This window comes from Nestor notabilis, unplaced genomic scaffold, assembly GCF_000696875.1.
Source record: "Nestor notabilis isolate BGI_N333 unplaced genomic scaffold, ASM69687v1 scaffold7726, whole genome shotgun sequence".
Classification (NCBI taxonomy): Eukaryota; Metazoa; Chordata; class Aves; order Psittaciformes; family Psittacidae; genus Nestor; species Nestor notabilis.
Genome location: NW_009933278.1, coordinates 1 through 26762, shown reverse-complemented (window position 1 = coordinate 26762; position 26762 = coordinate 1). Strand labels below are relative to the sequence as shown.

The following is a 26762-nucleotide window of genomic DNA, read 5'->3' as shown; positions in this document are numbered from 1 at the left end:
TTATTTGCTGTTTGCAAAGAGGCTTAATCCAGTGCTGGAGATCAGGCATCCCACTGTGCTCATAGGTAGCTTTCTCTCACTCTTTGTGTTCACAGAGGCAGAAATTAGTGAGGAGACTTCTCCTGCCTCTGACTTCAAAGCTCCAAAATAGTGGTATTAGTAGTGGTTCTTAGGAGTGTTTAATGGACAGTGCCAAGAAACTACAGTTGGAGTTTCTGCTTTGCAGCTTAATATCTGGGCACATGATAAATGCATCAGTGTAATAACATGATGGTATGTGATTTCATTTACTATGCTGAATTGCTTTAGTATCCACATAAAGTTTGGGAAATTATACAAAACAGTTCCAACAAACCTGTTCATATTCTTTTCTTCTTTGAAATCACTGTATATGTTTCCCAGCAGATTGCCTGTCCTGCCAAGCAGAGGAGGACAGCTGCCTCTGTGGTTCTCACTATTGCTTGTAGTCATGTAGTGATGCTGAAGTTCAGTAAATATGCTTTTCTAGTAGTCATTCAGATGAACATTTGCAAATGTAGAGTCCCCTCCTCCTCTGTACTGAGCTGTCTTCACTGAAGCTACCAGCAGTGGCAACTTTTATTTGAAAGTCCACATTGTTCCACTTTTTTTGGTCATTGCTGCTGTTATATCACTAAATGCGTGTGTTGCAGGGCTTGGTGGTAGTGGAAGTAGTGGGCAGGGAGGGGAGATGTGGGCTGAAGTTTGTGTTTCCATGTAGCTTACTTAAAAATGAAAACAATAAAAAACTGTTTATGGTCTGGCTCCTGACTTTTGTTCAAATATTTCATCATTGCAAAGACAGGAAGATCTTGGCATCTAGAACAGATCTGTGAAATAAAACAGAAAGAAGTTCTGTTGCAAATAAATTAGTGACTCCTGAACAAAAGAGTGGTTCATAGTTCCTTTCTGTCAAATGTCTTAATGTTTCAATGCTGCTACTTAAAAATATCCATTATTCCTCATACTAATATTATGTGGGTTTACTTTAATCAGTTTCACCTTCCATTGAAATTACTCAAAAGTGCTCTGTTAGGCTTGTGTGTAAATGCAAGTTTATTACATTTATTGACTGATGTACAGAAGTGTCAGGAAATTCAGAAAGCGGTTTCTGAATACATTTCAGTGTTTAGTGTGGGCTCCTTTCATACTTTATACCAGTAAGATTAATTTTGCTAACAAGAAAAGGGAACTACAATAGCTGCCGATAGATTTCTTTCTCTTTCATATTTTTCCTTACAAAGAACTTTTTGTTTCCATCAGAGAAGGGATTATATTCCTTAAGACTGATATATTTTAATAGGAACTCACAAGTTTTACTACTCAAAAATAATTCCTTTCTTTGTTTCATGAATTAGAAACAATGAGGAGAAGCTGAAGTCTGCCCAAGCCAGGTGTTTCTTGTTGGCAGCCTGCTCCCTAATGACTCTGGCTCTCATACAGCAGCTGCCTGCTAGTCTCTTTTGTATGGCCTATTGTTGCTGCACACCCCTCGTTAATACACATGCTGCCCGGGGCAGACCCTGAGAATGACATCAACTTGCTTATCTTAGAAACCTCCGAACCTGATGCAGGGTAGGGAGGTTGCCTTGCATCTGCCCAGCCAACTAATTGTGAGCTCTGCGGGTCGTGATTGGCTCCACGTCCGCTCAGTAATAGGTTAAGCAAAGACATCGTGGGTCCATCTGTTCGTCCATTCATTGTTCTGCTCGCTTGCCTGAAGTCTGCAGCTGAAATCGTGTTAAGGAGTTGCTTCTGGAACAGCTACAAGAAACCAATGTCTGTGTGTTTTCCAGCGAACGTAAGTATATGGGCTTCTCTCTGCAGAAATGGGACATTTCACCTTTCTGGTGTTTCAGCATATCAGTTTGCATTTGGACAACGTAGCTAGCGTGTGTGTCGGCTGAGGTTTGCACACTTTGGGTGTCTCTTGGAAAAAGAGGGAAAGAAAACCAGTTTTGCCTGAAGACATAAGTATATTAAAGAGCAATAATCTCACCTAGTGTATTCTATTAAGGAACTTTCAAAAGCATGGTGTATTTCCCAGAATTTGAAAATAGTAGGCAATAGCCATCAACAGAACAAATTGTCCTCAAGCCCCCCTGGGAGAAGGGAGGTTTCAACTTTAAGTTAGAGGTATTTACCCTTTTTTGCGAATAAGCTATTACTTACTTTAATTTGTGACTGGTCGAAAAAACTTTTAAGAAAAGAAATAATCAAACATCTTTTCCGTTATACCATACAATGTGTGCAATCTCCTGTGTTTGTGAAAATAGGAAGAGATCCATTGCAGGCTATCTGAGGATACTGTACTGCAAAATAGAGCATGAGGATGCTGTCAGATGCGAACATGTTCCAGTCAAAGATTTTGTGCTTTGAAAGCTATTCTTAAGTGTGTCAGATCTAGCCTGGCTATTTTTATAAAGTTTCTAATCTGTCGTATGTTTTGAGTTCAGATGTTAGGCTGAAGAACAAACACTGTATACTCCATGAGCCTGTGTTCCAAGGATCCTGTAAAGAAAAAAGAAAAAACAAAACAAAGACCTTCATATATAAAGAGAGCATATAAAAGGGTTAAAAAGAGGTTTGCATTTCTACCACATGCCCTATTGTGTGAACATATGCATGAGTCTATTGAAAGTTTTCAGAAGATGGGCAGGCCACCAGTTGCTGGTCTCCTGCAGTTCCAGTAGACATCTGTTGCCCCAGAGCATTAACCAATCTGTTCAATGGGACATCCTTCCTTTGTTGGATAGAATGATGCAGACAACAGCACTCGCTGAAATACAATGGTAATTAAATACATAGAAACTACAGCAGTAGGTATTTATTACATATTCATTATTTTATTTGCATTGTTGCAGTATCTTTATCATTTAGATAACAGATACATTCAGGTTTTTTTATTTTCTGATCAGCTCTGCACTTCTATTTGTGACAAGTAACAACAGTGTTTCAGCAAACTGTGATTTCAATATTTTCCATTTTGTGTTTAGAAGACTCGGGAAGAAGTCTAGCAGTAGGTATTTATTACATATTCATTATTTTATTTGCATTGTTGCAGTATCTTTATCATTTAGATAACAGATACATTCAGGTTTTTTTATTTTCTGATCAGCTCTGCACTTCTATTTGTGACAAGTAACAACAGTGTTTCAGCAAACTGTGATTTCAATATTTTCCATTTTGTGTTTAGAAGACTCAGGAAGAAGTCTGTGTGAAAATAGGCTGAACTATTTCACTGTAGAATGTATCTTCAGAAACTTTTGGTAGTCTTTTGAGAATACACAAGCTCTGTTACACTGCGCCACATGACACTGTTTTACTCTTTGTTGTTTTCCTCTGTGTACTAAATTTGCATTAAATTGCTTTTCTTGTGCTCAGTTATAAGTGGAAAATATTCTGAATATTAAAAGATTAGATGATGTACTTGCCCACATCCCTTTGAGAAATATTTCTGCTTTGTACAAAGGTGAATTAATGGTCTGATTAATGGTTAGTGGAAAATAATGGTGACTTCTAAGAAATGGGAAAAGATAACATTTCTACAATGCAGTAGCACAGTGCTCACCAAGAGTATTACATTTATACTTGATAAATGTCTTTGACTCAGTAATACAGTATTTTAGGCCTTTAACAGTGAACCTAGTGTGAGGTACTATTGTTTTAAATAGGATATAGTTTAAAACATACGTTGTCATACATATGTCTGAATCGGGAGTTACCAGTTTTGTTAATTTTTTCATAAATAAAAATTCTATTACTCGGCTGTGGGAGCATAACCAAAAGTTGGAGACTTTCTCGTCAATAATTTTCTGGTTGAAGTCTGCCCAGTCAGATTTTTTTAATGTTTGTTTGGCTCTCACTTGAGTCAGAATTGATAGCAGATATTTTTCTAAGCTATATTGCATTGTATACTTTAAAACCATATGTGTGTAATGAGAGTCTTTGTAAATAAAGAGTGCAAGGAGTTCTTATCTGATGTTACTCCTTAGATAAATATGACCTTTTCTGGTTTTCATGAGCTTCATTGTCCTATATATAGGTACGCCAGTGGTTATTTGGGGTACAAATTAACTCAAATAGACTGGCTGACATGTTGCTTTTCACTAACCAAATCAAGATAAAATAATCAATTCCAACAGTGTTCAACAGTGACATCTGATTTTCATGGTTCTAATCAATGAATCTCATAAAGGACATCATGTCAGAAGCTCCAAAGTCTAGCATTTTAAAGAGATACATATGATGTACAAAGTTCACAGACATTCTGAAAATTTGTCTGAAAATAAATGCAGCTTGGATGCAGGATTTAGGCCAGACGCCAGGAATAGTGTACTGCTCATGTAAAACTATTTCAGAAATCTTTAGCTTTGGATTTATGAGTGTAAACATCATTTCAACTACCCTTTTAAAGCAATAGTGTGGTGGCTGTATACTGTGGCAGATTTTAAAGCTGCTGCTCTTATTACCCTGTTCTTTAGGGTAATAACTATTCTTTACTTTCAGAAAAACAGTAGAGTTCTGTACAAAAGAAGCAATTATATATTGGCTCAAGATGGAGATTGACAGGAGACTTAATAGATAGCTGTGAGGCTGATTATGTATACATTCCGAACAATGGACAAAGCTCAGTTTACGGTCATTTTTCCTATGCAGTTGATGTGCAAATCATCTAAAGTATGTTTCATATAATGCGTGATCTTCAGACATATTCATATGCTAGTGACTTCTTTGAATCCCTGGGTGGATTCAGAGGTGGAGAATGTTGCAGTTACAGTTGCTATAAAGCACTTAAACTTCAAGGAAGAAGTGACTGAAGAATGACTTAAGTATTATTTTAACTAACACTAAAAAAAAAACTAAAATCCTCTTTCTGATCTATGCACTTCAAGCTTTGTTTATTCCATGCTGTTAATATGCAACCTTCTCTTCCCCCCTTCCAAAAAAACCCTCCCTCTACTTTCACTTCAGTACTAAAATGACATTTCACAGTACACGGATTTAGGCAGTGACCCATTATCTCCCTGTATTCTGTGGTGGTGGTACATGAGCCAGCTCAACTTTTCAGTCCAGCTTAAGTGTGTTGCCCATTAACTAGACTTCCTCGAGTCAGAGCAGATTGTGGGGTTGGTGGAACAATGATGTCGGGGCTTCCAGATCGGTTTGGCAGCTGCATTGTTCTCCGAGGGGAAACCAGACGCACTTAAGTCCCGCTCTCTTTCATGGGCTTTTGTTCATACCAAATTATTCTTTCGTTGTGCTAGTATTCATGATGGTATGTTAAAGGAGCGCATCCTAGCAACTAAAGGCTGGTTGCTAAGCAGCGTCGCTTCCAATAGGGATTTCTTGTTTGAGATTTTTTTTTATTTAATTTTTTATTTTTGTTGGTGTCAGTGCTGTGAAGGCCACAGTGTTGGGTTTTTAACTGTATCTTTTTATTGGGGTATTGGTGTAATTTGCTATTAGCGCTGTGCTATCAAGTGCATTACATTAGTTAATGAATCACTGTGTGAAAAGGTTAATTTCCTAAATTCTTGTTTATAATCTGTGGTGTTACTTGAAATCTTAAAGCTTTGAGTTGAGGAAGTAATATTCATTGATCTACATATGAATTACAGCCCTACTGCCTTCTAACAAGGTCAGATCTAAATAAAACTTTAAAGTATTTTCTTTCTGATGCGTCTTGCCTGGATTAAGGTATTGGAGATGAAAACACTAGTGATGGATTTATTTAGCTGAACTAGAAATGCTTAGGTAAAGTGAGGTTTTGTGCCCTGTAGTCAAAATGCTCCACCACAGTGGTGATGCCTTGGCACTCAGTGTCTATGGAGTCTGCTTTTACTGAACCATAGACTGATTTTCTTTGCTTGATTCTCTCTGGTCTTGCCCCTGGATGAGTTTCTCATTTGTGCGCTCTCGGATCTTTATTCCAAGAAGAGGAAAGTACACTGTATTTTAAAAATACTGGGTCATTCTTAAATGCTAACATAAAGGGGATGGGAGGGTTAATGAACTTCCTGACAGATTTTGGCTGTTCCTGAGACATACCTGTAATCTATTAGTATAGATCAAGAGATTCTGTTTAACATAGTATTTTTTCTCAGTATATTGTCGTTGATGAAATTTGTGTCTGTAATATATCTGTCAAGTTCAAGTGAAATCCTTTGACTCTGTATCTTACTCTAATATTCTCCCTTGCAAGATGGAAGTGTAAAAGAACTCTTTGTTCCATAGTCTTCTCTTAATGTAAATTCTTCATTTTCATGGTAACCTTGCAGTACAATTGGTCCATATGGTCCATTTTTATCTATGAAAATCATTTATCTTTTAGTTTCTTTATTTGAAGCAGTTAGCAAAGATTCCTGTTTAAAAGAACAGAAGGGAGAGAGGGAGCAATCTGCCTTTAAATGTAAGTTGTGGTAGTAATCCTTGTGATGAAATGGGTAGTTAAATTCTGTATATAACTGCCATTATGCAAAATTCCTCCAGAAAAACTGACGTGGCAAGTATATGAAGTTCAGAAAATGGCAACTTTTCCTCTTCTGTTCTTCCTACATGACTTGTCTCTCTATATAGTTTGGATTCAGCAAAAGGCTTGCACAGGTCTAGTCCAAGAGTTTAAATCAGCCTTTAATTTTGTTGCCTTGTTGGCTTGACAAATGTTCTGTTACAGTCAGTGCAAAGACTTCCATTGGCTTTATTGGCCGTTAGATCAATCCATGTTTCTAAATGCTGTATGTGTTTGTAATGCAGTGCTCCATTGAGTGCAGTTAGTCTTTCTTGACTTAATTACCACCCTTTAAGGGAATTCAGAGATAGTTTTGAGTGTATTCAGTTGAACTGCTAGTGTCTTTTAGGGCCATAAGTTTTTATTTAATCATGTTTTCTGTTACTAATACATTTTACATGTTATAATGTCTTAATAAGCCAGCTGATCTAGTACTATGCTAATTCTTCTTTGTTCAACAGAGTTGGTGTTTAGTTAAAAATGCTTTTGCGGTACTTGTATTTTATAGTTTAATTCTTTTTTTTCATTGTTACAATACTGTCTTAAGCTACAAGAAATATCTCGGTTCCTCTAAATTGCGGCTTACTTCTGTCTGCATTACAGTAGGTAAACTTGCAGTCTTTGGTTTCCTATTCTTTCATAAATCCATTTCTAGAAATGTTTAAGTAAAAGCACTTGATACAGAAAAAAATGATCAGTTGTTTATCCCTTTAGCTATGGATGCTCCTTAGGAAAAGTTTTTTGAAAATAAATCACATTTCTCTGCTGGGAGAGAATAAATGCAGTTCTGAGGAAGCAGAAAGAAAACACAAAACAAGTAATATGTGTAACCAGTTGCAACGTTTTTGTTCTCTCTTTAGGAATACGGAACACTTTATATTCAGGAATACAAGAAAAACAGCAAAGTGGAGTCAAGTACATGCAGCAGCTTCATGGGCTTGAAGGATCATCTAGGGCATGACTTAGGCCACCTTTATGTGGGGAACTCTGGCACACAAATAAATGCAATTGTACCCTGGTCAATGGCGGAGAAGCCAACAATGGATAAGGTTAATTCTAGGAAAGAAGATGTGGACAAGGAGGCATCTGAAGAGACTTCTGGAAGTTCCAGCTGTGACTCTGAAGAAAGCACAAATTCTGATAATGATTCAGAAAGACTGAATAATTCTGCATCAGAATCACATTTATTGCCTAAGACTCACCGACCAGTGTGCCGATCTCCTTGCCTAGAGCCTCATATACTAAAAAGAAATGAAATCTTGCAAGACTTTAGGATAGAAGAGGCTCAGATAGTACCTAAGGAGGTCAGAAAGCCCCCTGATGTGGTCAAAGAATATCAAACCAAACTGGAGTTTGCACTTAAGTTGGGTTACTCTGAAGAGCAGGTTCAACTTGTACTAAATAAACTTGGTACTGATGCTTTAATAAATGATATTTTGGGAGAACTTGTCAAACTTGGGAATAAAACTGAGACTGAGCAGACTGTAGCTAATGCTAACACTAGTGTAATGCGTGAAGCGTCTTCCATAGAGTCTCAGAGGTCAGAGTCTCCACTGCAGGAGGATGTGACAGAGGATGGTGACAACCTGAGGCCAATAGTTATTGATGGCAGCAATGTTGCAATGAGGTATGTGACCATTAAGCTTTTGCTTTTATATTTAAATGGAAGCAGAATGATTTTGTCCCATTCAAGCACTAAATGGAATAATTACCTCTCTTGCAAGTGTGTTTGATGTCAACACAGTATGCCAATCTTGTAATCAGGCTGGAGGTCTCTAAGAGCCCAGTGATTTATACTTGCAGTTAGAACAACCATAGGTTAATGCCAGTGTCCCTTTGTAGGCAGCTGTCAAATCTGTCCTTCTTGCTGCTGGTCTAGTACTTACTTAATTTTTGGTAGGCACCCCTGCTATAGGCAATTGGTGTATCGAGTTACATGCAGGAGGTTAAAGCAAATGTAAGATTCCTTGAAAGAGTGATTTAGAATATAGTGGCTTAAGGGATACTTCTCCTTGATAGGCTATTCTACAATAACTGATCTGTCTGTAAAATTGGTCTTGGTTATCAGATTTGGAGTTAGGTTTTATTGCCATTAATTAGTGAAATTGCTGTGCTTTAGGCTTTCTTTTACATGCCCACAGATGACACATTTACCTACAGCATTCACCCATCCTGACCCCAGTTATCTAGGTGCATAGCAAGAAACTTGACTGTGAGGAGGCAAGAGGTTCATGCTTCATAGGTGATTAGAGAGAGAAGGAAATGGCAGAGAGACACACTGAGATGGGGTTTTTTTTATGGCTATATAAATGATTAAATGACAAATTGATTAGTAACTAATTGGGTAACTCATAAGGAATATCTGATTACTAGCACCATGGTTTAGAAGGTCAATTTTAGTCTTGATGTGGTTTTGATTAGCTTAGTAATATAAGTTCATTTCTGGGCTAAAGGCCCAGAGTTTTTTAGCTCCTAATCAAGTTAATTACCTTTAAATGAGCCTTTTTCAAATTATATTTAAATACAGCTCTCATTTATGCTGGTATTATTGGTTTTGTTTATTTAAGTAGATGTGTTAGCCTATAAAGCAAGTATATTGCTTCTTCGTAAGTGGGGTATTCTGGGAGTTCTTTCTACCTCATGAGTTATTCCTAATCTTCTTGTTCAGTTTGAGCTGGCAAGGAAGTATGTCTGGTTGAACAAACACTATTTTGGTACTCAACCAAGAATTTATCCAGACTATAAAATGGGTTTAGATTGTATTTGACATAAACCCAAGACAGTTCTAGCTAGGTAGCAGAGCTCAGAATTGGTGAGTGGACTTAGGTTCAACTTCTTCCACAAATTGCACTGAACACATTCCAGAAGTAGCTCCAGATCAGTCACCTTTCCTTAATGTTTATTCAGTGTTAGCATAAATATTCAGGACCTGCCTTCCTATGATCAGTTTACTTTCTTGACTACCTACATAAAATGAGCCAAATATGAATGCAGGCTCTGCATGCTGCAGGGCCTTAAAACAGATTAGATCTATCTATTAATGCAGCAGTCTTCCTGTATCCAAGAATCAAATTAGTATGTCTTCTGCCAAACTTAATAACAGAATAATTCCATTTGGAAGGGACCTCTGGAGATCTTCTAGTCCAGTTCCCTGCATAGAGCAGTGTCAGTTTAAGGCGATGTGAAATTGGGTTTCAAACGTCTTCAAGGGTGGAGACTTGACCTGTTCTGTAAGCCAGTGTTTGAATGCCCTCACTGTAAGTCAATACAGACTTACAGGACTTATTTATGTTTAAGCAATACTTCTTGTATTCTAGTTTGTACCCATTGTGTCTTGTCCTATCGCTGGACACCAGTGAGAGAGTTTCTCTTCTCTTTATTCCCTCCATCGGGTGTTCATACACATGGGTAAGATTTCCCTGAGCCTTCTCTTCTCCTGTCCCTGCTCTTGGCCTCTTCTTGAATGGCAGATGCTCCAGACCATTGACTAACTTTATTGTCCTTCACTTCACTCTCTCCAGTATTGTCCATGTCTATCTTTTACTAGGGAGCCCAGAACTGAACCTGGCATTCCAGATGTCTCACCAAGGCTGAGCAGGAGGAAGGATCACCTCCCTTGACCTGTTGGCAACGCTTTTCCCAATGCAGCCCAAGCAGCTGTTGGCCTTCTGTGCTGAAAATGAACATTGGTGGCTCATGGTCAGCCTGGTGTTCATCAGAACCCCAAGGTCCTTCTCTGCAGAGTTGCTTCCAGTTGTTTGGCCCCCAGCCTCTACTGATGTGTGGTGTCAGTCAGTCCTAGGTGCAAGATTGGCATTTCCCTCTGTTGAACTTCGTGAGGTACCTGCTGGCCTGTTTCTCCACCCTGCCAGGGTTCCTCTGAATGGCAGAACACCCATCTGGTGTACTACTCCTCCCAGTCATTCATCCTCTGCAATCTTGCTGAGGGTGCACTCTGTCCCGTTATCTAGGTCATTAACAAAGATGTTAAGCAATGCTTGCCCCAGTATCAATCCCTGGGTACACCAACACTGGCTTCCACCTCGGCTTTAGGCTTCTAATCATAACCCTTTGAGTGCAGCAGTTCAGCCAGATTTCAGTCTACCTCTCTGTCCCCTTATCTTGCCCTTTCTTCATTAGTTTGTCAGTGAGGATGTTACAAGAGACAGCATCAAAAGCTTTGTTACAGCTACAGCATCCACTGCTCTAATCCACAGAGCTAGTCATCTCTACCATAGAAGACTGTGAGGTTGGTCGGATGTATTTCCCCTTCATAAATCCATGCAGACTGTTCCAAATCACCTTCACCCAATCTACATTATTTGTTAGGAAAGGGCTTCCAGAAGCATTAGCGGGGATCAAGGTGAGGTTGACCAGCCTGTAGTTCCCTGAGTTATTCTTCTTGCCTTGCTTGAAGATAGAAGGAATATTTATTCTCCTCTAGTCCTTAGGAACATCCCAATTCATCACACTCTGTCAAAGATTAACAAGAGTGGCCTTGCAATGTCATTAGCCAGCTCCCTTAACACTCCCTAGTGCACCCCATCAGGGCCCACCAGCTTGGGAATGTCCCATTTTAGTGTTCCATGACCTTTGCTGAGGGACAGTCTTGTCATCATCCTTTGGCCAACTTCCTGCACATCAGGGTGCACTAATCTTGAGCTTGGTGGAGGTGATCCTTGAAAATCAACCAGCCCTCCTCTGCCCCTCTTCTCTCCAGGGTCATATCACATGGGATCCTCCTGAACCTGCCAAAGTCTGCTCTCCTGAAATCTGGGGTTGTGATCCTGCTTTTTGCCCTGCTCTTTCTTCACAGGATCTTGAATTCCACCATGCACAGTCACTGCAGCCAAGGCTGCCCCTGACCTTCACATCTCTGACCAGCTCTTCCTTGTTTGTAAGTATGAGATCTAGAAGGTTCCCTTGTTGGGTCCTCAGTCACTCATCTTACGTTAGCATCAATACATTCCATAAACTTCCTGAATTGCTCATACCTTGCTGTCTTGGCCAGCCTGTTGGCAAAGACACTTCAGCTCTGCTTTTGGTCAGCCAGTTGGCAAAGATGTTTTTGTTGTGCTTGGTCAAGTGGATCCCACCTTTTCCTAGAAATCAGTCCTTGATATGAAAGCCAGTCCCATGTTTGTAAGAGACTAGTCTCTGTTGCTGACACCAGCTGTGCAACCAAGTTGCTTACCAACAGGATCTGTCCTTTCACTTTCAAGAAAATAGGTAATAGTAAATAAGCACTTTAAATACCTAAAAAGGAAACATTTTAGCTTTTACATGTGTAAGAACAATGTTCAAAGCAGTGGGGGAGATACAGGAATTTACCTGCAGTTCATACAACCCTGTTCAAATTTCTGCCAAATTTCGTGGCTCCTATAGCTTGACAGAGTCTATTCCTTTCTTTCCTCTTTGCCTTTCTAAGATGTGGCCAATGAGTTCACTTTGTTGTTGCTAAAGGGATATGGGCCTGTGCCCTGAGCAAGACTGTAGATAGTTTCTCAAGAGAGATTCTTGGGACACGCCTCGTATGTTCTGACAGAAATGTGTAGACTGTGATCTATATTCTTACTGCCCTGTTGTAATACACATACTTGATGATACTATTTACTATTATAATTATTCTAGATAAGAACTGCTATTTTTTCCTTTAAAAGATGTATGGGGGAGAGGGGTAAGTTTTGTGGAGAAGGTTGAGGTGACTGGTGTCAAATAATACAAGTAGGATGAAATAGCTGTCTCTTCTGGAAGGATAAAACACTCTATGCTGCCCTGTCTCTCCATTGCATGAGTAATCAAGGACACAGTTTCACAAAGCATCTAATGAGTGATGCAGAGTGACTTACTTTCCACCTTGCCTCTGTCTTGCTGCCAGGGATGCTTTCCTACCTGCATCTTATCTAGTAACAGCATGGCTGCAAAATGAGTTGATTCGGCTTCCTAATTCAGAAGGGTGGGGAGGGTAATCTGAAAGGATTATTTTTCCATTAGACCTGTAAATGAAACACAATGTTTTTGTGGGTGGGAGAGCAGCTAGGTGTGACACAAGAGAGGAAGGATATATCTGATTACGTGACTGGATGTTCATATTTGGTTGCATCTAGTAAGCTGATGATGGGTGGATTTGTGGTGTCCTTGAGGGCAGCACAGAACAAGGCTTGGGCCAGAATAACTTGCTCTGGCCAGCCAGAGCCAGCATGTGTGCTGATTTAGTCTGGTGATTGCTCATGTTCCAGACAAGCTGCTTTAGCAAACTGTAGTTAAAAAAGCAAACAAACAAAAAAATAAAACAGAAAAAAACCCACACCCAACAAAAAACCAAACCACTGCACCAAGATACACACCCCCCTCTATTTATCTGCCTTTTGGTAATGCTTAGAAAGCTCTTCTTATACTTGGACGTGGCATTGCTTGTCATTCATACGTTAAACTGAAAATGGCCGATTAGGTGCATCGTTTGTATTTCAAGTTTAAAGCTGCAGTATTAGCAAAAGAATATGGATTGGTTGAAGTAGTTAAACAAAGCATACTCCATCTTTCAACTGAACAGCAGAAAGGTGGCTTTTGCGGGTTATGACTTGAAGAATTGTCATTTAATTTCAATGGGATACTTCAAATCCGGTCTAGTTCTTTTGTTACTTTAGCTTTCATGGTATTGACTTAATCCCTTTCCAGAAGACGAAAGATGGTTACACATTTAAGCCTAATGCACACAAAGCCTTTTGTTAGAACACTCTTATAGATGAGACTGATTTTTTTCTGTGTGTGTGTGTATGTAAACTTAAAATCAGAGCTGAACAGCAAATTGCCTGGAGCAGCTGTGGAGCTCTTGATAGACACTTCCCACAGCTGAGAGTGAGGCTGGACTAAGGGGTAGGTCCCAGGTTTCCATCGTGCCATACCTATCAGCTTTCCAGCGAACTGTGTAGCTCTAGCCCGGCTTCATAGGGTGGGGTTTTTTGCATGTAGATAATGATGTTGTGGTGCAAAATCTTCACTTAGAACCTTAGTTCATATGAGTTAAGAAAGGCATTTGTTCATTGACATAAAAATGCACATAGGACCTTTATTTAGTGTAAACTGCACAACATAGATACTAGACAGGTAACACATTTCAGTCAATAGTAGTTCTGTATCCCTGTGTGTGAGATTTAAGTTACCCTAAAGTTTCTCTTTACATAACTGAGGTAGGCAAAAGATGGTGATCTTCGTCCATCTAGCACTGCCAGATCATCAGCTACATCTGTCCTCCAGTGTGTTCTTGGACTTGCTTTTCATGAACAACCAGCTTCCTCAGCTGAGCCTCTGCAGTCTGGAGTGGAGGGGAGAAGGTCCTGTTTCTGTATGAGGCAGCAGAAACAAGGTTTGGAGGTTCTCTTTTGCCCATTCACTTTAAGACTTCCCTTTACTCCTGAGTGAGAGAGAGGGAGATCCTTCTGAAGAGAGAAATACACTGCAGCATATTTGCACAGTCCTTTTCCTTTGCTTGTCCTTTTCAAGGAGATGGTTGGGGTGCTTAAAATGGCCTAAAATTTGTTTATTGCTGTGATATTTCACTGGAATCAAAGTCAGGCTTTGGTCACCAAGAAGTAAGGAACAGAGTTTTTCTTGTAAAGGCAATGGGAAAACTTTTAACTATTTTATTAATTTGCTTCTGTTCCATATTTGTTAGTTTTCCCTGGCTACCTTGGGTGCCTTCAGATGTTCTTTGCTGACAGCAAAAAGAATTAGTTTCAAATTTTACATAAATGTATATACAACTTTGTTGAAAACATATGGGCTGAAGTTTGTTGTGCTTACAGAGAGCACAGCATGAAGATAATGCTGATAAGCAAGTAATTGGCTATTTTACTAGCTGTATTATAATTTTTAGACAAGCACTTTCAGAATTATATAGGCAAAAGAACTGAAGTATTTTGATCATTTGCTATTTGGGTTTGCAAGTTGAAATCAGTTGATCTTGTTTTGAGCTAATAGGTTCTTCTGAAGACTTCACTCTTAGGATTCCCAGGCCGTGGAGGTGATGCACTTCAGGTTCCCCTTTTGGAAAACCTTGGCCTATGTATTTAAATGGTGCTTGATGGTACTTCATTGCATAAGGGAAAATGCAGTGTGAGATAACCACTGCATACTTAATTTTTATTTGTGAGAGGAAGATGCTGATTTGGGGGGTTGCTTTTAAGTTTAATGCACTCCCTTCAAGACAGGTATCTTAATCTTTTTACAGCTTTCATGCCCAGCCATCCCTCCAGCTATGGATGTTTTGGGTGCTTGGTGGCATCAGAAGCATACACCCAGGCCTCCCAAACGTGGCAGGGACCACAGTGCCATTCAGGAGTGGCATTCAGTTGCAGGAAGTGTGAGATACCCAAAGGTGCCTAACCAGCATTAGATATCTCCGTTTATGCAACTGCATCTTGTCCTTGTGTGTTAACCATGAAGCAGGTAATTTGGCCATAGTAAAAGATTTGCTGATACCCTGTCTACATAGAAGTTTTTCCACAACTGCAAATTGTGTCAACCAAAGGATGGTTTGATTGTCTTATCTATGCCATATGTAGTTTTCATATGGCAGTTTAATTGCATATGTATTTTAACAAACTGACAATTGAGCTGCATTAACTTCCCAGATTGTGCGTTGCTGAGCTCAGTAGATGCAATTTATCTTGATACCTTGATCCAGAAATTCATCTTCCAGTGACACTGGCTGTCTAGTCTCTTAGGTTATTTTGAGAAGTCACTTCAAGGAATAGATAAAAGTATTTTTCCAACAAGTAGTGATCATGTGGATAGGAGCTTGTCACTGGCAGCTTTGAGTATACCTTGTCTTTGCCTGGTTTGACCTCTGGGTGCTGAGTGCATGACTCTTGCTCAGCCAGACACCTGTGTGCATGTCCAGCTGGCAACCACACTTGCCATACTCTGTAGACTGCCCTGGTGTTGGAAGCCCTACAGACAAAAGATGCTTTGAAAGGTGTTACATCTTCCAAAGCTTTTTTTCCTTCAAAAACTTTGAAACATTGGTGTAATTTATCATGGGCTAATGGGGGGGGGGGAGGTGAAACAAACCAAGAAAACAACAACCCAAACATTTGGGAACCTTTTCATCCACTTTGCCTCAGCACCAATATACACATGAGGAACAAATGGAGGACTGATGGGAGGCTGGGTTACTGAGAAATGCTTTGAGAGAAATTATTTCCATGATCAGGGAATTAGTAGAGCTTAAAAAAAGGAAAGACTTAAAAGGGAATAGGCTAGTGGCAAAACCACACTGCCAGCTAATTAGTCACTAATGTGATACAGGGTGGAAATTCTTATCTCTATGCTATGGACTGAGCACTGTTCTTTTCCTGTGACAAGATAGAAGAAAATGATTTGGTAACTCTCTAAATTTACCAGGCAGATCTGTGTTTTAATTTTGTTGTTCTTGCTTTTAATCAGTATGCTTTTACATGGGAAGTGCATTGATGTGTACACATTTCAGTTGTGTAAAAACATGTATGTGTATGCAACGAACATTACTGTAGACCTCAGCTCTAATGTTTCTTATCATTCATGTGTGTGTTTTCTGTAGCTTTCAAAATCCGAGAGCTCCATCTTGATTTGAATATTGCATTAGAGCACATCCTATGTCTTGCAACTATTGTAAGTAGTTGGTGTTTTAGGAATGTATACCTCAGCTCTTTTCAAGACAGTCACTTGATAATCTAGTTTGGTGGCTAGGAAGGTGACAGAGAAAATGAACATGTTCTTATCAGATGTATTACCACTTTCTACTAACTCTCCTAGCCTAGAAAATGGTTGATTTTTGTTCAGGAAGTGTTGGGCTTTTGGGTTGGTGTATTTGTTTTTTGGGTTTTGGTTTTTTTTTTTTTCATTCAAAAATAAAACCACAGCTATCAACAGGCCAAATATAAAAGTGATAAAAAGAATCTTTCATGCATGATATGAAAGAGAAGTAGGTAATTCTTAAGTAATATACTTTATCTTCTTTCAACTAAGAGTGGTAGGTTAAACACAGTCAGCAAGCAGAACCAAAGCCATATGCACCGGGGCTGCAGCTGTCATCCTGACTGATCTGAGCTTTTACGTACTTCTAATAGTTGGGAAGAGATTTTTAAAAGAAAGTTTCTTGACAAAAAAAAAAAAAAACAACAAACAAACATTTCTCCTCTTTTTTACAACTATTCAGAAGGAAAAAAGGAAAAAAGTCAGAAGCAGCAGCATGATTTCAGTCTTTTCACCATATGATGTATCATAAAGCTGATCAAGCACAGAGATCACAAAAAGAAGAGCACCAGATCTGCATGACAACAAAATGGAAGAAAAGAACAAATTTTAATTGCACATCTTTTTTACAGACTTTCTCACTAATCATTTGCATTTCTTGGAATTTATATCCACTCAGATACCAGCTTAGACGTGTCTGAAAAGGAGTGGAAAAAAAGTGAAGATTTATAGAAGCTATAAATCCCTTTGCTCAGCAATGCAGAAAAAATTGTGTGGATTGTAACGCATTCCCCATTTCTGTTTTGTAGAGTTGAAATGTACTTTAAGTATATATAAGACGTTCTGGATGAAAGAATTGTAATAGTCTGTATTAGGCAAGAGAACTGCCTGGTCCTCCCTCTGCCTCTAAAAGTGTGGCTTGAATTCCAGCCTGATGGAAAGCAATAGGCAAGAATGTCCACTTCTTTCAGAGAGGCCCAGATTTCATTCCTGAAATGGTTTCTCAGCCTTACGGGAAGAAGCATACTGTTTCTAAAATGTGGTCTAACAAAATACTTGTTCACTGTCAGGAGTGAAAAATGGTTTTATCCATTTGAAACCATGGAGATTTAGAGTAATAACAGTACAATGATTTCACTGGAATTTAGTAGCTGGAACAAGCCCTTCCCAACTGTTTTAAAATGGACTGCAGTATGATTATGGTTGCACATGACCTGCTGACAGCACGAACAGTAACTTCTTGTATCACGCTTTGCGAAGGAGGCCGTATGGCTGCCCACTGAGTACTGAATGCACATTAAGTGTCCTGATTCTGTGTTGTTGCAGGGAGATTAGTTAGACTTGACAGTCTGGAAATACTGTTTGCTGTTTTTTCTATGCGTGTGTGCATGTGCATAAATTGTAGAATCATAGAATGATTTGGGTTGGAAGGGACCTTAAAGCTCATCCAGTTCCAAACCCCTGCCATGGGCAGGGCCACCTTCCAATTCACAGGTTGCTCAAAGCCCTGCCCAGCCTGGCCTTGAACACTGCCAGGGATGGGACATCCACAACTCTTCTGGGCAGCCTGTGCCAGTGTCTCAGCACCCTTATAGTGAAGAATTTCTTCCTCATGTCTAATATAAGTCTACCCTGTTTCAGTTTAAAGCCATTTCCCCCTTGTCCTGTCACTACATGCTTTTGTAAAAAGTTCCTCTCCAGATTTCTTGTAAGCTCCCTTTAGGCACTGGAAGCTGCTCTAAGCTCTCGCTGCAGCCTTCTCTTCTCCAGGCTGAACAAGCCCAACTCTCTCAGCCTATCTTCATAGGAGAGATGCTCCAGCCTCTGATCATCTTTGGCCTCTTCTGGACTTAATCCAATAGGTCCATGTCTTTCTTGTGTTTAGGGCCTCAGAGGTGAAAACAGTACTGCAGGGGGGGTTCTCAGGAGAGCAGAGCAGAGGTGGAGAATCTCCTCCCTAAATTTGCTGGTCACGTTCCTCTTGATGCAGCCCAGCACTGCCAGCTTATGTTGAGCTTCTCCTTAACCAGCACTCCCAAACCCTTCTCAGGGTGTTCTTAGTCCATCTACACCCATGTGATGTATCTGTGTATGGTTTTATTTCGTGTTCATAGGAAGCTACGAAATACACAAAGAAACTACTCTTTCAAGCAGACAAACACAGAAATAATGAGGTAGTATGAAACTGACTAATAAAAAAATCACTATGTCTTTTATTACTACAGTGTCATTACAGTGTAACGGTGTATTGGATGATATTGTCATTCAAAACAGAGAATGTATTAATGCAGAGGCCTATAACCATAGCTAAACAGGATAGGGAGATACATAGAATCATAGAATAGTTAGGGTTGGAAAGGACCTTAAGATCATCTAGTTCCAACCCCCCTGCCATGAGCAGGGACACCATGCACTGAACTATGTCGCCCAAGGCTCTGTCCAGCCTGGCCTTGAACACCGCCAGGGATGGAGCATTCACAACTTCCTTGGGCAACCTATTCCAGTGCCTCACCACCCTCACTGTGAAGAACTTCTTCCTTAGATCTAACCTAAAGTTCCCCTGTTTAAGTTGGAAGCCATTACCCTTTGTCCTTCCACTACAGTCCCTAATGAAGAGTCCCTCCCCAGCATCCTTGTAGGCCCCCTTCAGATACTGGAAGGCTGCTATATGTTAATTACCTGTTAAAACCCTTCAAAAGAATACAACAGTTTACACTGACTTGCAATCAAAATAGAAACCTCTGTCAAAAAAGCCTGTGTTTTGTATTTGTTTTCTACAGCCATGCACGTGGTTTGTAGATTACTGCTGTTACGTGTTATCGTCCCTGAAAAGATGCTCAAAGCTCATCACTGCTATAGTGCCTATGCCTAATTAACACTAAATCTCATTTTGTCTGTACATGAGAAGACTAGAAAGTTTTGAAAAGAGGCACTAGTTTATATGAGCTCATGTAAGTTTTGCTGCTTTTGTATACATGATAGAGAGAAATTAATTTTTCTCATTTTCTTTACAAAGAGCAAGATAAAAACCCAATCTTGCTCCTTACAATGTTCCTAGAATAGCCTTATAGGTACAGAAGATGGACTGAAACTATCCTTGGAGTACCTTGTGCCAGCCTAAATGTACAAACTTTGATTATTATATCCAGCAACAATTATAGTATCTTAGTATATGTTTCCAGGTCTCAGCTCCAGCATCATTAGAAGAGGAAGTATCACAGTCCCTCATCACTTAAATCCAGATAATGGTAGTGGGCTCTTTTTTTTCCCCTGCTCTTTTTTGTTCGTTTTTTATGTTTTGGTTTGGTTTGGGGTTTTGGTTGTTTTTTTTTTTCCTTTTGTTTGGGGCCTTCAGCGGAGCCTCTGCTGAGGATGATGCTTTGTGAGAGGTGTTATCCATGACTCATTTTCTCTCCACACCTAGACAGGTTCACACCACCTCCTTCACAGGCTTTTGGAATCTGAACATTGTTTTAAATGTTTTCTCACTTTGGTGCTTTCTCACTGTGGCACTTCATCCATAGCACAATTACTCAAGCTGTCTCAAAGTATCAACACAGAGCAGAGCTGTGCTTTAGGAAGCTGGAAATAGGTACTTCAAAATGGTCCTACTGAAAAAAAGAAGTTTTTAAATAACTTTCTCGTGGTTTTATTTACCTCAAAACATGCAAGTAGGAGGAACTTTTAGGATCCCATGATCAGACTGTCCCCTTTACAAATCACTCCCTGATACAGTAGTTGTCTTTTCTCTTTCTGGAAAGCACATTGTGGCATACCTGCTATACACAACAAGCTAGCCAAGCGAAAGGCGGTGGCTTGCTGCCATGCTCTTGTGTTTCTTCTGCTACACGGAGCAGTGGGGCTGGTGGAGACCTCACAAAAGTTGCTTGTCTCTTCCTGTGCATGGAGAGCCCAGACTGGCCTGAGGAGCCAGCTGACTCATTCTGCAAAGTGTCCAGTGAGGACATCCCAAAATCCATAGGCAGACTGTCCCACTGATCAGGTAGAAAGCTTTTTGTAATGTATGGCTTAATTGTTCCTTATGCTAGTAAAAGGACATTCCTGCCCATACCCAGTGTGACTATGGTGGGTCGGCTGCTGCTCCCTGACCAGCAGAACAGGGGAGAAAACAGGAGGAACATAAATAAGAAAACTCATGGGTCAAAATAACAGGAGGGAAATCACTCACCAAGGACTGTTGCATGCCAAGCAGACTCAGCTTAGGGAATTCGACTTAATTTATAGCCAGTTAACATAAATATTGAATTACTGATTCAGGTTTTGGGAAACAAGACAAGACAAATATTAAAATACTTCAGGGGGGAAAACATCTTTCCTTTTCTGAGGCTCACTGCACTGCAGGCACCCTTCCTCCCCACTTCCCCATCACAGTCTCACTCCAGCCACCCCTCCTGCACCTTGTCGTGGCTGCAGGTGATGCTCGGTCCCTTCAGAGAGGCCCTGTGTGGTGCACAGTTGGGGTTGGGATATCACAGTTTTTCTCTCCTCTTTTCTTGCACTTTTCCTGTTCTCCACAGGCTGCAAGTCTCTCTGGGAGTGTACCTGCTCCTCCTCTAGCGTTGGTATTCCTCATTCCCTTGTCCTCTGTTGTGGACCCAGCTAGAGCTGGGCATACTCGCCGGGAGACAACTCCTCACAGAGTCTGCCCTGCAGCCTCCTGCTAGTGGAACTTTTCCGTAGACACCCAATGGTTGATCACTGTCCTCTATTTTAATTACTTCTATATATTGAAGATTGTTTTGTTCCTCCACAGGTGGCCTTTTTTCTCCAGATTAACTAAGTGCACTTCCTTCAGCCTTTACCCATAGGTCTCATTTTACTTTCTTTTGGATTCTTACCAGTTCATCTGTGTCTTTTGTAATATGTCATGCCTGAAACTGGCTGTAGAAGTTGGCTGAGGACTCATCTGCCTTTAGAAGATGACACAATTGTGTCTCTTGCCTTACCTCAGACATTTATTGCACCACAGATGCACATCTTTTGTTTTGCTTGTGTCTGATCAGTTTCTGTTTAACTGCCTCTCCACAGCATTTTTTAATGCACAGTTAATTTCTCCTTCCAAAGCACAGTACTAAGCAAATTCTTAGGTTTTGTCAAGTTGATTTTGGGTAGTCTCTCCAGTTTGCCTTATCTATCCTGCAGAGTGCCTGCCATCCCCTGGGGCTTGCAGACCTTCTCCTGTCTCTTTCATAGTTTGGATGGGACCTCACAGAGCTCCTTGCAGCAGGGATCTGCTGTCTTTTCCCCTGCTGCCAGGCACACTGGTGCTCAGTACTCATCTGCTGGCATTTCCTAAACACATTGCACTCTTCCATGTTGGTATTTCAGGCCTCCTGCTTTCCTTCATCGAGTCTTTGTGGTGCCTGTTATACCCCATACTTTTGGTTGGGCTATGAGGATTTTTAACGCTCCCTACTTATATTTTTCCTTACTTGCTGAATCTGTGTATAGGTGCTAAAAACGCTGGGCAGATTTAACATCCCACACTATTTTGCAAGTGATGGTAGTGTTTGGGGAAGGCTCAGACTGACTCCCAGCTGCCTTTAGAAACCACAGAGCAGCTGTGGAGCATTCCGCTGCGTTCCATTGATGGTCATAGAAAAGCAAAGTCATACAATAAGGAAGTTTCATGTGTGTTTCAGCCATGGGAACAAAGAAGTATTTTCTTGTCGAGGAATCAAATTGGCAGTAGACTGGTTTTTGGAAAGAGGCCACAAGGATGTTACTGTGTTTGTGCCAGCATGGAGGAAAGAACAGTCGAGACCTGATGCTCTTATCACAGGTAAGCTCTGTTCCACCTTAGTATCCTGAGTCCATCGTTCAGAGTTGCTTGGGATCTCCAGATTCCACACAGAGAAGGAGAAAATGCTTTCGCATAGGTGGTTGGCAGACTGTGTAGGATAAGAAGGAACTACATAAAATCTTAAGTATGCTTATTTAGCAGGATTAGAGAGAAAACTGTTTGGATTTGATAAAACCTTATATATAAACATGTAACCGTTCCAGGTAAGATACATTCTGAAGTATTACTGGAGATAAAAAAGAAGAAAAAATAAAACCAACCCAAGACACATATTTGCTGTTGGTTACAAGATGACATCAGAACTCTTTTTAGGGGATGCTGTTAATGTTTACGAAGAGCCAGAGTGCTTGTACAGAATGCAGATTTTTCTAGTCCTTCTGAGTACTAGTAGTGACACCTTCTCAGGAATATGTGTGTCTGTATGGGCAGAGATGAGACAGTCCCATTAACCTGAGCTACTGGAGTTATTTCAGAAGATGTTTCTTGCAGGGTACCACAAAGAGATGGAAGAGGTCTGTTTGTACCAAGGAGCTCAGTAATGGGAAATCCTTGGCTGTACTTGGGTGTAGCCCTCCTATTCGCTGAAACATTCCGTAATGTTTAAAAACGCCCCTTCAGTGAGAGAAGTTTTTCACAGGCATTTTGATAAATAGCGTTCCTTTTGAACCACAGGAACGTGTACAAGGTCCCCTGTGTTAGTCATAGAGAAATGGTGTGGAACAGGAGGTTTTAATTTCTTTGTGGGTTTTTTTTTGAAAGTATTGCCAGTTGGCTGCAGACTGTAACTTCAAATACCGTATATCAGACATCTTCTCCTGAAATATAACCACTTAAGACATAGAATCGTAGAATCAACTAAGTTGGAAGAGACCTTAAAGATCATATTTAGTCCTAAGTGCTTGGATTTTCTTCCTCAAATCTGGTGATTAAACAAACATATTTTTCTTCTCTTTCTTTTTAACTTTCAATTCTTATTCTTTGTAGATCAAGAAATCTTGCGTAAATTAGAAAAGGAGAAGATTCTTGTGTTCACGCCATCCCGCCGAGTGCAAGGGAGAAGGGTGGTATGCTATGATGACCGATTTATAGTGAAGTTGGCCTTTGAGTCAGATGGCATCATTGTTTCCAATGATAACTACAGGGATCTAGCTAATGAAAAACCTGAATGGAAGAAGTTCATAGATGAACGCTTGCTGATGTATTCATTTGTTAATGACAAGTAAGTCATTCTGTCTTTGTATGTGCCACTACAATAACTGAGGAAAGGACAGTTCGAAGACTTGTGTGAATTTCCTGTGTTACACCCAAATCATTAGGTACATGTGGGAAAACAGGAGAAATAGTGGATCATAGATTGGATCTTCTGATGAAAAGTACTCAAGCATTGATTTTTGATAGAGCTTTTTTATAACAATATCTTTAAATTTTTATGGTATTTTTTCCTTTTTTGGTATATGCCAATGTGTATTTGATACACGCTATGGTATAATAATCCAGTTCTCTTGATACACTGAGCCCGCATTTTTGAGTGCTGGTAGTTAGACTCCTAATCCTAGAGTCATAGAAAAACCCACGTTGGAATGACCCTCAGGAGGTCTTTACTTTAACTGTCTGCTTAGATCCACCTATGGTGTCTTCCTACCCTGGCATACAGATCAACTCAGTTACCACTGGTTGCTTCTTGTAGTGGGAGGGACTTTGTACTCTCCCAAGCAGACACTTGGATTTGAGTGCCTAGGTGCTGGTGCAAGAGTCCTGAACAATCAGCAGTTTTGCAGAGTTAGTTGTGGGGTTTCAAGCTTGTATTGCTGCCCTTACTTTGATTTAGGAATAGTTTGTGTGCAGCCCTGCTTTTTTTGCCACAGAGCAGTCAGCTGAGCTAAACTAAAGGTGTCTGAAGCAGACTAGGGATGTCCACACAGTCTGTTTCTCTAACTTATCTCTCGGATAGTACCTGCAGCAGAAAGGTGGCATTTCAAAACACCTCTCAAAATACTCAGGCTTAACAATGTCAGCATGGCAGGTTATGGTGTAGGACATAATCATGAGGTTCTTGGTCGTTGCATGAGGAATATGAAAAGGCTTGTTTGCTTTCATAATGTGTTTTGCTTTTTTTTCTTTATAGATTTATGCCTCCTGATGATCCTCTTGGCCGCCATGGGCCAAGTCTGGACAATTTTCTTAGGAAGAAGCCTATTGTGCCAGAACATAAGAAGCAACCGTGTCCATATGGTAATTTGATTTAACTCGTCAAGTTTTGTGCACTGGGGACAAGGTCCTGCTTTATGTTAACACTGCCAAAAATGAAAGCTTTTCAACAGAGGTTTTTACATGGTTGTCTTAGACTGGTTGAAATGGTTGAAATGCTGAGCTGATGGTGGGAAGTGAGGTGATTTTTTTTCATGTGCTAGCTAGAGAACATTTCTATCTACTAGTTGAACTAAAGGAGCAACTTCATTCATCATTCATAGGAATAGATCCAAAACAGCAAATAAATTCTGCAGGCTCAAGAAAGCCCTTTCATAATGTGATTTGGTCATAAGACATGTAATTTTCTTCCAGAAAATTGACTGAGCTGTCTGAAGTTTAGCTGCTGAGCATCCCCACAGGCACACCACCATTTTGACTGAGCTGAGACCTGCTGGCCTTATGACTCTTGACAATTTCCTTTTAAGTTTTCTGCCTGTATATCTCCTTGGCCCAATACAGCAGCTGTGTACAGACACACTGACAGTGTCATGTTCAGCTCAGGATGTGGCTGGTTATGTTGGCCTGCATTCCCAGAGCACTAGCTGCAGCACGCTATCACTGCCTCTTTTTCCCACAATACAAAGAGAGAAGATCTTAGATCTCACCCTGTGTTGCACAGAGCCATTTGCAAGATCCTTCAGGCATCAGTAAACATGTAAATTACAAACATTTTTTTGTTTGATGATTAACAGATTTTGATCTTGGTTGATTATAGTTTTTTACCTGTTTATGTTTGTATTAATAGGGAAGAAATGTACGTATGGACACAAATGCAAATACTATCATCCAGAAAGAGGAAATCAGCCTCAACGATCTGTAGCTGACGAACTTCGTGCCATGTCTAGAAGCACAGCTGCCAAAACTACAAGTGAAGGAGGACTGGTAAAAAGCAATAGTGTTCCCTGTAGCACTAAAAATGATGGCACTTGTGAGCTGAAGCGTGCTGCTCCAAAGAGGCAATCGGATCCTAGTATAAGGACTCAAGTCTATCAAGACTTGGAGGAAAAGCTTCCCACCAAAAACAAATTGGAAACCAGGTCTGTACCTTCTTTAGTTAGTATACCAAGTTCCTCTGCTGCAAAACCCCAAAGTACTGCACCTTTAACTAACGGCCTTCCATCCGGAGTTCACTTCCCACCTCAGGATCAAAGACCACAGGGACAGTATCCTACAGTGATGATGGCAACCAAAAATCACGTAACACCAATGCCTTATGACCAGTATCCAAAATGTGAGTCTCCTGTGGATGTAGGGTATTACTCTATGCTGAGTGCATATTCAAATCTAAGTGTATCTGGTCCACGTAGTCCTGAAAGGCGCTTCTCCTTGGACACAGATTATAGGATTAGCTCTGTAGCTTCTGACTGCAGCAGCGAAGGGAGCGTTAGCTGTGGCAGTAGTGATTCATACGTGGGTTACAGCGATCGTTCTTACATGAGTTCTCCTGACCCACAGCTGGAGGAGAACTTGAAGTGCCAACATATGCACCCCCATGGCCGCCTTAACACTCAGCCTTTCCTGCAGAGCTACCACGAGCCTCTTGCACGAGTGCAAAACTATAGTCATGAAGAACCAAAGCATCACCACAAACCTCCAATTCCGTACATGGCTGTGCATCTACAGCATCCAACAGTTGGTGCTCGTTCTAGTTGTCCCAATGACTACTCTGCATCTCAGAGTTCATCACACACCAAGACCGTGCATCTGGGGAGAGCCCTCGTGTCCACAAGAATAGACAGCATTTCAGACTCACGTTTATATGAAAATTCTCCATTAAGACACAGAAAGCCTTATTCTGGTCAAGATGGGCTTGGAAGTTGGGAGAGGCAAAGTTACGGGATGGATGCATATGGCTACCGCCAGACCTACTCCTTGTCGAGTAACCCCACACAGCAGTGTTATGAGCAGTTTGCCTTCCAAAGCTTACCTGAACAGCAGGACCAGACCTGGCGTATACCTTACTGTGGAATCCCTCAAGACCCTTCCAGGCACCAAGACACACGGGAGAAGGTTTACATTAACCTCTGCAACATCTTCCCCCCTGATCTTGTGAGGATCGTTATGAAGAAGAACCCTCACGTGACGGACGCTCAGCAGCTTGCTGCAGCCATCTTAATGGAGAAATCTCAGCTAGGTTATTGAGAGATGACGCATCTTTGTGGTGTCTAGTAGTTTTCAGCTCAGCTCTAATGCTGAGGGAGGTTTGCTACAATAGCATTTGGGATCTCCTTCTCAGCAAGGAGGTTATATAGTAATCCGTTTATGTGAAATACTGTATCATGGAGTCTGTATGTATAGCCCCATGCATCGGAAGTACCAGATACATTTTGTGTTCTAGTTTGAAATTTTTTAAATGGCTATTTTCACATCTGGAAAATGTTCCAGTTTAAATTAATATATATATATATATAAAAAAAAAATCTG

The 26762-nt window shown here is 40.4% G+C and overlaps 1 protein-coding gene across 1 annotated transcript; it reads left to right on the top strand.

Moving 5' to 3' along the window:
- The first annotated feature begins 1741 nt into the window (after positions 1-1741).
- Positions 1742-26480, top strand: ZC3H12C (zinc finger CCCH-type containing 12C). The gene is made up of 6 exons (XM_010016796.1): positions 1742-1819; positions 7390-8156; positions 21928-22067; positions 23073-23307; positions 24214-24320; positions 25084-26480. Exons 1-6 carry the CDS (start codon positions 1796-1798, stop codon positions 26478-26480), a joined length of 2670 nt encoding a protein of 889 aa, XP_010015098.1. The 5' UTR covers positions 1742-1795.
- Positions 26481-26762: the final 282 nt, after the last annotated feature.